The sequence below is a fragment of the Tachypleus tridentatus genome, chromosome 7, assembly GCF_004210375.1.
Source record: "Tachypleus tridentatus isolate NWPU-2018 chromosome 7, ASM421037v1, whole genome shotgun sequence".
Lineage (NCBI taxonomy): Eukaryota > Metazoa > Arthropoda > Merostomata > Xiphosura > Limulidae > Tachypleus > Tachypleus tridentatus.
The window spans coordinates 73,559,057-73,571,301 of record NC_134831.1 but is presented as its reverse complement, the minus strand read 5'-3'; the positions used below and the strand labels follow the sequence as shown (position 1 = coordinate 73,571,301).

Below are 12,245 nucleotides of genomic sequence, written 5' to 3'. Positions count from 1 at the left end.
CTTCTGCACACCGTGTATTTTTCAGGAAATCATTTCCCAAATTATTAAATAGAGTACTAAAGAATAACCAAAGATCAACATCTGGAAAAGCACATCAAACTAGCAAAGAAATCTGGATACGTGTTATAGTATCATCAAAAGTAATGTCTTCTTATTCTGATGATAGCATAAAATGTGTAACATCAGAAAAATTCAGTAAACCATATAAAGAACAAAAAATTGCAGAAGCTGAATTACTCTTGACCTGGAAGAATACATGCACAAGCTGTAATTTTAACCAAGCATTTCTCAAGCAAGGATCTTAAACATTCTGCCAGGCAATCTTGTCATATTTGGGTCAGTAGATTGAATGATTTCAAAACAAACATAAAACAAGTTTAGAAATCTAAATAATATAATGCAAGTTAGTTAAATTACTCACATATGCAAGTTTTATTAATCACAAAGCACTATAATATAAGCATGTTAATTATCAGGAAGTAAATGGCACAGTTTCATCCAATGACAAAATGTAATACCTTACCATAAAGTTCTGTTGTATTGGTGCCCACGTGTACATAGTAGGGATAGAGTTTACACCATACATTATCCTAATAGGTTTGCTCTGTATTGTACCATCAGAAACTTCAATTTCAGCCTGAAAGAAGCATAATAGTTTAAAGTGTGAGAAACGAAATATTAAAATGTTCATCATAGGGATTTACACCCTAATACTAAATAAGAATTTCTCTTGCTAAAAAGTGCAAAACATTAAACTTACTAGTATTCTTTTCCTTACAGTTAGCAAAAACTCACTTTGACTTAATGTTTTCTTTCACTGGTGCCTAGTATGTAAATAATGTAAAAGTTCTATACACTTTACTTTTGATAGAATGTTAAAGAAGGAATTACAGTAAGATAAAGCAAAGCTTCTCAAAACATTTCCTTAACCATGTTTAATAGTGAATCACCAAATTACATTATATATTTAAACAGGAACATATCTTATCATTGATACATAAATAAAGGATTATATTGGAAATATCTGATGCTTCAGATATATTTTTCTTGCTTTCTTATCAAGTAATGTCAAAGGTGTTTCTATTACAACACTTTAAACTTAATACAATTAGCTGACAAATGTTAGAAGTAATACATGAAATAATTTTTCTTCATTCTTATCTAAGAAAGATTTTGATTGGCTAAGGAGGCACAAGGCCAGTCAATGAAGAAATAAAATTATTGCAACCTGTAAAACTATGTTTTCTTTAAAACTGCATATGTGCTGTACACTTATAATTAACAAGTAAAAGTTATTTCTATCAACAATAATATACATTACTAAGTTGCATTATAAATAGTAAAGAATGTATTAGAGAAACAACATTAATAATTCTAAACCAGACTAACAGTTTGTTAATACTAATTTTTGTGCACACTTAATACATGTGTAATTGTCTAATTTACTCAAGACATTTTTGTAATAAAATGTCTAGTATGAAAAAGTACTGAAATAAATTTCTAAAAGGGTTATTTATTTTAAAAAAATGTCTTTAACTTTCACTTCATCACAATGTAAAGATTTTAGCATACACTAATAAGAAAGAAATTCACATTAAGAATAAAATGTTTAACAGTTTTTGTGTACATTAAACAGCAAAGTATGTAAACAAACCTTGGTTAGCTACAGTAAAAGTTTTAGAAACTACCTAAGGTTAATTATTTGAAAATTAGGTATAAATTTACTCGTTTGTTTTCAGTTTATACTTTCAAGATAAACTATTTTGCACCCTTGCATCTAAGAGCTGTAGCAAAGCTTTGGGAGAAGAAAATTATGAAGGCCTCAGTACAGAAGCTGAAACTTCATTTTATTTCATTTAAAATGGCAGTTGTAATCCATTAAAGTTTTGAAACTTACCACTAAAATCTCCATTTCAACACTGAACTGATAGTAGTAAAATACAAATTTCATATATTTCATTTGCCGTGACATCATAATATGTTGTACAAAATATAAAAGGGGGGGGTCTGTTTTACAGATGGTTCAGTATTTAATTTTCAACTGTTCTTTATACCTTCTTCATGAGAGGAAAGTGAGCTGGAACTTCTGTTGGAAAGACAGCCTCTGCCTTTTTTTCTAGGTGCCATTTCTTCACCAATGCTGTGGTTTCATTGATGAACTGTCTGTTGGACATGTAGGCAGCCTGATTACCATAATAAAAAACAAGCCTTTAAAACATTGACTGTAATTAACAGATTCACCATATTTGACTAAATTACGAGCTATGTTGATAAGCAGTAAAGTTCTATATTAATTGGTATATGTACTAAGGAATAACTACCATACCCACAACTAACTAGGAATAATGTAGACAAAGGCATGGAATTCATACTTCTAGGAGCAATAACGATTACCATAATACTTTGTCCATTGGTAAAAAAACGTTTTTTCTTGAACCTTTCATTTTATTGCTAGAAAAATTGAGAGAAAAATTTTAAAAAGCCAAACAAATTTCTGAAATTCTGAATTATGAAACTCTGTCACATACACAAACATTTAAAAATACCTCTAAACCTCAAATGAAAACTTTAATTTATAAATCTTCACTAACATACACAAAGTAACAAGCATATTCAAATTAATACAACAGTATTATTATAATTCTGTTGCTTACAGCCAGAGACCAGTAAATTGTATTGCTTACTATTGGAGGAATATATATAACATAATAACATAAAACATTAAAATGTTTTATATGTATGTACTAAATATCAGTTTGTTTGTGAAGTTATCTAGAAGTTGTGATGTAAAATATGGAAACAACTGTACATGAAGACCTAAGGTGCAAAATGTGTTATACACTATTTCCAACAAAACCAAGCTGCTAATAACACTGTATTGATGGATATTCAGAATTTTGAATAAGAAATGTCTTATTGACAGAAGTCATTGACAAGCTTGATAAGAAGCCAACATTTCCAAACCCCAGATACAGATTGGGTCAAGGAAAGATGGGGAATACTGAAATTCATATTAGAATGACCAAGCCACTACAATGACAAGGAAAAGTAGTAGACTGAAGAATCTTAGAAATTAAAATCTCTATGGTAGGAAGATGCACAGTTGATGGCTGAACCAGATCTTGTACTCAAATTGAGAAAGACACCCAGGTAGACAAAATATTAAACACAGTCACAATGAAGTTGAAGCATCAGACTAGCCAACCCAGATGAGACATCTTCAACAGAAGAAGGAGTCTGGCAAGACAGAGTTAATCATCTATATCATAATGTTCTCCTGGGGACAATGAATAGATGGGAATATACTCCCAGAGAAGAGAGACATTTTTTATCTGTTTGGTAACATCCTTCTGTAAGGAACATAAAATTACCTTGGAGAAAAAGAAATGAGAACTGGAGAAGGAGTGGTCAATTAAAACACAGATCATCTGCCAACACCTGAAAACCCAACAATCTGCAATGAAAAGTGTGTTTGTTTGTTTGTTTGTTTTGAATTTCACACAAAGCTACTCAAGGGCAATCTGTGCTAGCTGCCCCTAATTTAGCAGTGTAAGACTAGAGGGAAGATACCTAGTCATCACCACCCACCGCCGACCCTTGGGCTACTCTTTTACCAACGAATAGTGGGATTGACCGTCACATTATAATGCCCCCACGGCTGAAAGAGGCAAGCATGTTTGGCGCGACGGGGATGCGAACCCGCGACCCTCAGATTATGAGTCACATGCCTTAACATGCTTGGCCATGCCGGGCCCTGCAATGAAAGGATTCCACAGATGAGAAATTGGGCCAACTGTACCCCTAATGAGCCAAAACCCAAGGGATATCCACTGGCAATATTAACATCTGAAAAGACAATGATGGGAGAGGAAAGGAAGCTGGATGTCAAGAAACAGGAGAGGATTGAGAAAGATGAAAAACAAGATAAGAAATAGATGAGCCACCCATACAAGTTACAAAGTATCAGGAACATCTAAAAAAAAATAGAGTGATGTAGAGAAGGATTCAACAAAGGTCAGGCAAATGCACATGCAACAAAAGGGCATCCCTGCCAAGGAGACTGCATTAACGAAGCAATCACACAAAATGGGATAAAGATGCAGAAGGTAAATGCACTATCATGGAGAAACAAAGGAAATGCACATCTACCAAAAAAACCTTCAGGGGGATGATGGATAGCTTAAGAAAGAAACAGAATTGACAAAAGGTACTGTGGGAGAATTGTTAGGGCCTGACAAAGATGAGAGAATTAGCAGAAGAAAAGAGAATGATAGCAGAAAAATCAGAGTCTCATGCCTAAATCTGTGATTCCAAGGTCTGAGAATCAAGAAAAGAAACTCAGTCCTATAGTAACTCAAAGCATCTATGCCTACAAAATGTGGGGGTAAAGGCATGCTGGCAGCAGCATGCAGTTTGAAAAAGAAACAGCATGAACATAAATATCTGGAAAGGAAAAAAATTAAATAAATGGATTTTAAATCAGCATGAAGAAGGGAGGGGGAAGACTTGTAGGAAACAGGAGAAAGAAACAAAGGGTAATAAAGAGATGAAGGATGAGGGACATCCAGAGGAGAATACTCAGAAGAAGGAGAAAAATTGGAGGCAAAAAAGACTTCAATTCTTCACCCTCAGGAAACAGGAGATCTGACTGCATGTCAGGAGACACCACAGGCTGCATGTTAAGACCAACTCCCAATGCATCAAGGTTGAAACTTCCTCATCCTAAAGCCATAGTAATGTTAAGTCTGGAAAGACAAGTAGAAGTTTCCATACCACAAGCAGTTGTTAGTACATTAAATTGGAAGTTCATAATATGGAAGAATAGAGAAAAACCTTCAAGAAGAAAATTACAACAAACTGAAATTATTAAAAAGTTGAAGTTTGAACAAAAAAGTTACATACTAAATTGAAAATATGTACAACTCCACTTGATAATGCAAAATCAAGAAGTGATGATTGTGCTCTATAATACAGAGGGAGTCAGTTGCAATAAAAGGGTATACTGTATTCTTGTTGATGTGGTTTGTTGCATGCTCATTTACATACTATAACCCAGCTGCACCACTCATAAACATGCAATGTTAGATGGGAGCCTTGAGGCTAGTGACATATTTTCTGCATGTAAACTGTAGAACAAATCAAGAAAATCTATTTTGAGTGTAGTGGTAAGGTATCATGTCAGAATTAGAAATTAAACAAAGTATTCTAAATTAGTATATTTTAAAATAAATTATTTTTCACAAGAAATTCCTATAAAACTTTAAATACCATTAAAAAGAAAGCAAAACAGAAATATAACCTTGTAAAAACCATGAAAATTTACTTCTGTTGTTTATCATATTGAAAACTTTTTAGTTATGTTTACAAAACAAGTTACAAGCTATCAGAATAACTACAGTACAAACATTTTGTCATTACTGCATGTAAATTTCAACTAATTTCATGGGTAATTTAGAATTTTTGTAATGAAGCTGAAAATAAGAAATCTGAATAAGTTACTATTATTGAATGCATCCAAAACTTCCAACAGTGGAATTTCCTTAGAAACCATTAATCAAAATCCTCAAATTAATATTAACAAATACATAAATCTTGTATCTTCCAGTTTAGTACCAAAAGGAAAATATATAGAAAAAAAGTAGTCATTTCATGAGAAAAACAGCATCTATGAACTTCCAACAGAAAAATTAAAACACTCACTTTGACCTCATCATGACGTTTAAATCTTTTTAGCTGTCTTATTCTCATGTATTCAGATTTTACTCGTTTCTTCCACTCTGCTGACACCTTCTGGGCTTCTACTGTCATTTTTAGTCTTAAATATATTTAGACATTTATTAATAGATCAAGCATATATATCACACATGACATAGTACACATTTTACTAATTATTCATACAAGACATTTTACCAAGTATAAGACAATTCCTCTATGCAGTTAAGTGTTCTTATTTAATAATTTACAACATTTGTAAAGAATAACAAACTTTCTAACTTTGTTTTTAATTGAGACAATTTGATAATTATTCTAATTTGACAAGCAACACATGATACATTTTACAGCACTATCAACTAATAATGTAGTTAACCTAATAGAACTATTAGATGTTATTTTTTCAATATATATCAAAATAATTTGGAAAAAATAAATCTTAAATGAATTTTAATTAATAATAATATAGCTAAGTAAGAATACCTTATAAAAATAATTAGTTAATTTAGACTGGTCCTTTTATTAAAGTGTTCATTCCTTCAGTCAAAAGACTTAAATCTCATAATCAAAACTTCTAATCCAGTTTTGTATCATATAAGAATTGTACTACAATAAGCACCTTGGTATTGGCAAGTTATCGGAATACGTTATCAGAAATTCTTCATAAAAGTACTTATAAGGTTGACATTTAACCAGTGGCACTTTTAACGGTTTTCAAAAAAGCTGTTTTAATGCCTCACCAGCTTCAACCTCCATTGCTGTTAAATGTTTCAACATTATTGGTGTTATCTAGACTCACAGAACTCCTTGGAATAAGTGTTGCATATTATATTAGTTGGTATATGCAGAGTGGCCCGTAAGTCCCTACCCATCCATATATCTTATGTATCCAGTATATCTGTGTGCTATACCTCATTCTCGCTACATATTATGCGACGCCATGTTCTGCAAGACATTTTCCTCAACATAGCAGGGGTTATTGTTCCAAATGCTGCAGTAACAGCTGCCTTCAACTCATCATTAGTATTATAACATCATTTATAATAACATATGGATAGGTAGGGACTTACAGACCACCCTGTAGAATAGAGTGAATCAAATACATTTATCTGTTTGATTATCATGTCATCTAAGGAACATATAAATATGGGTATGCTGAGGTTGTTATATGAATAACAAAATGTAAGGATTTCTTTAAATACATCAAGGAAGAAAAAGTCAAGAGTGTTTGATGGAATAAAGCACTTGAGTGTTGAAAAAGGAAAGCTCATATCTGGTGATTATGAAATGGCTGAGTTACTGAATTCTACTTTTTCTTCAATTTTTACTAATAAAGATTTAAGTAACATTTTTATCCTAAAGAGTTACTATATGGAAATAAGTCAAGCCACATTAACTTTGAGCTTAAGAAAAAATTGGGAAGTTTAAAAGCTCTTGGATCAGATATTTTTCCAATGCCATAAGAATGAAAATTAGTTAATATTAGTCGTCTTTCTTTTTAAGAGAAGTGAGGAGCACTGTTCTAGTAATTCTATGCCTATTAGACTTACTTCAGTGACAGGAAAAAGTTTCTGAAAGAAAAAAATGAAGTTTAAGATTTTCTTTGATTGTCACCATTTGGTTTTGAAGAGGTTACTGCTTACAAAGATACAGGAGCAGACAATCTCTATAGATGTGACTGATCCATTGGATATAAAAGAAAGTGGATGAAAGAATTCAAAGGTTTATTACAAATGGAGTTGAGTTAAATGTGGGGTACCTCAGTGTTGGGACCTTTGCTCTTCTTTTTCTAATTCACCTCAATGTCATGTATCAAAAAATGGTCAATAAGTTATTCAAATATGTATGGAAAAACAATCATTAAGTTAATTACATATGCTAACAGTATTAGGGTATTCAGTGTTGTTGGTTTGTGAAGATTCTGCTGCTACTTTAGAAAGTAATTTTAATTATTTGGTTAGATGGTGAAATAAATGGCAGATGGATTTTAGTTATAATAAATGTTATAGAGGAATAGAATATTAGTACTCTGCTTCAACATCATTTTAAGTCATCAAAACATTGGGTTTCTGTTAGTGATTTTAGCAAATATTTTAGATTTTACTTACAGAAATACTATAATCTAGAAGTTATACTTTCATAGTGTAGGCCACTGATTAGGCCACATATGGTGTACTATGTTCAGTCTTGATTTCTTTGCCTCAGGAAGGTAGGTAAATATTTCATGTTTATTGGCATAAAGCTACAAGGCTATCTGTGCCAAACAAGATGTAGTATACTGTAATGGTATATGGAAATGAAGGTAAAAATACATAAAATATGTAAAATTAAGACCTGCCAAGAAGACTGAAGCATTAAGTTCAAACTTGCTGTCAGTCACCTGAAGTTGACCTTTCCAGTACTGGGTTCAGGTCAAAATAAAATTGAAATGTGTAAAAGAAATCATGCTAAAACAATATATAGTCCAATAAAAACCTTAAATTAAGTTAAAAAGTACAATGGCTCTTAACCCTCATACACACGGTGGGGGTCAAAAATGGGCCCACTTGTGTTTAAGTTGTTATAGAAATATCAAAGGTGTGACTTTCTGGCCTAAAAATGTACCTAATTTAATCTATACTAATAACATACTATACTAATACGTTTAACACGTATTTTATGCAAATGGGGTATTACACCCCTTGTCTAATGTCGAAATTCACGTTTTGCACATTGGGGTCATTTTTGACCCCCGTTTAAAAAACTCAATTACATTTCTGGTAAACAATCAAATAATATATTGATATGAAATTTTGTGTTCTAGAACATTCTAGAACACTATAAATGTTCTCGAGCATTCTAGAATATTCTTATCTACGTTGCATGGAGAGCCCTCAATCGATGATGAATCAGGAAAACCTGAAATAATATCATACTATAACTCCACCAAAGGAGGAGTCGATACACTAGACCAAATAGTTAGATTCTTTTCCACAAAAAGAAAGACCAGAAGGTGGCCAATGGCACTATTTTATAACATTCTTGATGCTGCCGCATACAATGCTTACCTTCTCTATCGCCAGTGCCATCCAGAATTTGCATCAAACTACCAAAAAAAGAGCAAGACGTGAATTTCTGAAGTTGCTTACTGATGAATTACTGCCTGAAGAAGATACAAATGAAGTGATCCCTCCAAAAAGACAAAAAGTTGCTGAAGAGAACGTTAGGAAATGGTGTCAAATATGCGCACGTGATTCAAGGAAAAAAAATTCTTCAAAGTGTATCAAATATAGTAAAATGGCTTGCAATGACCATAAAGTTACCCAGAGTGTATGCATAAATTGTATAGAATAAATATTTTGTCCAAATTTATACTTTGCTTATATGAAAATAAATTTTTTTTAAATATTTTTGGTGGGGGTCAAAAATGACCCCAGTGTGGGCAACGTAATTTTTTGTGTGTGTGTGTATACTAGGGTTAAAAATGTAAAAACATGAGTTAGGCAGCCAGTATCACCTATGATATTGGCTAATGTCAAGAGCAACCTTACTTTAAAAATATGTTTAAAATGGTGTCGTCGTTCTTGGTTGTAATGACAGCTTGATAATAAAATATGTACAATTGTGACCTGAGTGCCACACAGTCCATACATTGGTGCATCAGTACCAGATAAAAGGAAGTGGCGAGTTAAAAAACTGCGTAGCCTAGTCAAAACAACTTCCTCCCTTCAATCTTTACAGAAACAAGATGACCAAAGAGCTAAAGGAAGCTTGATTTGAAGAAGCTTATTATTTCATTGCTCACTCCAGGTCAACTGCCAACTGGTGTACAGTTAGGTTTTGTTAACTGGACCATAGTCCATATATAGAGCAGGGATGGTGGTGATAGAGCCAGAGCAGATGAACTTTGCTTTTCTATTAGTTAGCTCATTCTCACCAATACCAACATGACCTGGTAGCCAAAACAACTGGACAGAGATAGGTGATAGAGAGAGATGGGCCAGTTTATTTTGGATATTAATAAGAACAGGAATGTAACTAACATGAAATGATGTCAGGGCCAATAGACAGCTGAGAGAATCAGTATGGATCGTACAATTCGTATATTGCATAGTTTCAATATGATTCAGGGCAAGAGAAATGTCATACAATTAAGCAGTGAACACAAAAACTATAGAGGGGATTCTGTGTGCTTCAACCAAACTGTAACAAACCATGGCAAAGCCTACAGTCACCTGATTTTGAACCATCTGTATATATGGGAATGGATGGATTGTTTGAAAGATGTTCAGCAAATGAAGAAAGATATTTCCAATTGGGAGTACCAGCATTTCTCAGATGACTCAAAGATAAGTCACAGTTGGGGATAGTAATTAGCCATGATGAAAGAGGCCGAACTGTTGGTACTGCTATGCTATTCAAAGATATATCCAATTTTTCTGATTGTGCCCGAATACGAAGGCTAAAAGGAACAATGGCAGATTTTGTATTATAGAAAAGTGTGGCCCTCTAAGGATGGAAAACACAACCCCAAGTAGGATGCTGTGGTAAAGAGTGAAATTTGGAAGCATACATAAGAGACAGTTGTAAACTGCAAATACACAGAGGGGGTTCATGGGACTCCACATACAAACTTTGGACTAGAGAAATACTAAAAGCCCCAGTGCAAAGCCGAAGCCCCTGATGGTGGATAGAATCAACATTTTCAGTGCTGAGGTTCTGGCAGAACCATAAACCATAAATCCACAGTCAAGTATGCATCAGATAAGGACACGATAAATTTTAAGCATGGAGTATAGATCCACTCCCCAAGAGGTTTAAGAGAGGACATGTAGGATGTTCAGTTCACTCGTATATTTGGCACAAAGTTGCTTGATATGGGAAATAAAGTTTAATTTACAGTCAAATATAAGCCCTAAGAACTTTGCTTCAGGGATGACAGGAAGTACAAGATCATCAATACAATGTTCTGGATCTCGATGACTACCCCATTGGTGGCAGAAATGTACACAAAGTGTCAGAGAGAGAAAGTTGAAAACCATTTGCTGTGGTCCTCTTAAGTATATGATTGATTGCAGTTTGTAGCTAATGCTCAAGAAACCTCATATTTGATGACTGACATGAGATGTGAAAGTCATCAACGAAAAGACTATTTGCAACTGTGGGGGTAGCTGTTCACTGATGGCATTAATCTTTATAATGAAAAGTGTAATATTCAGAACACAGCCCTGAGGGACTCCAAGTTCCTGTGGGAAAACAAGAAAGTGTTGAGCCAACACGGACCTGGAATCAGCAGTTTATTAAAAAAAGCTTAATAAAAAGTGGCAAGTTGTCAAGCAATCCATATGAGTGAAAGTCTCTCAAAATGCCATATCTCCATGTTGTACCATAAGCTTTCTCCAAATAAAAAAAATAGAAACAAGATGTTGTCACTTCAAAAAAGGCTTCTCTGTTTCAAGGTGAATTAAGTGGTCTATTGTGGGTGAGAGAAGGTTGTTTGGTTCCTTGAATCAAACAAGATGAGCATTAATCATCCTTTCCAAGGTCTTACTGAGAAAACTTGTCAAAGCAATGAGTCTGTAATTTGAAGGAATCTTTGGATCCTTTCCAGGTTTAAGAATAGGGAGTACAATAGCTTGGCACTAAGCATCAGGAAAGACATTCTCTTACCATATCCATTTAAAGACAGTCAGGAGAATAGTAAGAGAGGCAGGAGAAAGGTGGCGTAGCATCTCATAATGTATATCATAAGGTCCAACTAATGTATTGCCAGACCTATGAAGCACAAGTTTGAGTTCCATCAGTGTAAGAGAGCAGTTGTAGTCACAGGGATGATCAGTCGAAAAGGAAAGAGGCAGATGTTCAACTCATGTTTTAATAGCTAAGAAGGAAGGGGATGAGTTTGAAAAGCTAGATACATGCAAGAAACATTCACCAAAAGTTCTGGGCAATACTCTTAGCATCAGAAACTTCATGGCTATTGAATATTAAGATAGGGAAGAGGGCAGAAGTATACCATCCACTCACCTTCTGGATCTTGTCCCATATGACTTTTGAACTGGTGGGTAAGAAATACTGGAGGTATATTTAATCCAAGATTCCTTCTGGCTTTGACATCCAACTCACCGACCCTGTGCTTGCTGAAATGCAATGCAGTTTGTAAGTGTGAGATATCTACAAAATTTATCCCAAGTATGTTTCTGAGCTTTTCATGTTATAGAACAAGCAGAATTCCACCAAGGGCGAGAATGCTGTGGGAAAGATGTCGAAGTTTTGGGGATGCACTGAGCAGCTGCTTGGACAATACAGTTAGTTACTGCTGCTTGGACAATCATCTATCAATGATTTACTTAAGATGGCAGGATCAAGTTCTAAGAGAACAGTAAAAGAGGGTCAGTTGGCCTGGTCCAACTTCCACTGAGGCACTGACCATGGCCAATCTCTCTTAATATGATAGGAAAATGATCACTACCCCATGGATTGATGTCAACCTCCCAAGAAAAGCAAGTGAAAAGCGAGGGTGGACAAATAGAAAGATCAGTAGCAGTAAATGA

General features: G+C 34.1%; 1 protein-coding gene across 3 annotated transcripts in view; it reads right to left on the bottom strand.

Moving 5' to 3' along the window:
* The window catches only part of LOC143255971 (histone-lysine N-methyltransferase EZH2-like), a 54,837-nt gene that overhangs the window by 39,496 nt on the left and 3,096 nt on the right, over nucleotides 1-12,245 (bottom strand). For all 3 annotated transcript variants that reach the window (XM_076512465.1, XM_076512466.1, XM_076512467.1), the window contains exons 2-4: nucleotides 5,701-5,815; nucleotides 2,055-2,183; nucleotides 524-637 (exon numbers count right to left, since the gene is read on the bottom strand). In XM_076512465.1, the coding sequence (XP_076368580.1) occupies nucleotides 524-637; nucleotides 2,055-2,183; nucleotides 5,701-5,808 (351 nt within the window). In that variant the 5' untranslated portion in view covers nucleotides 5,809-5,815. The remainder of the gene's footprint in view (nucleotides 1-523; nucleotides 638-2,054; nucleotides 2,184-5,700; nucleotides 5,816-12,245) is intronic.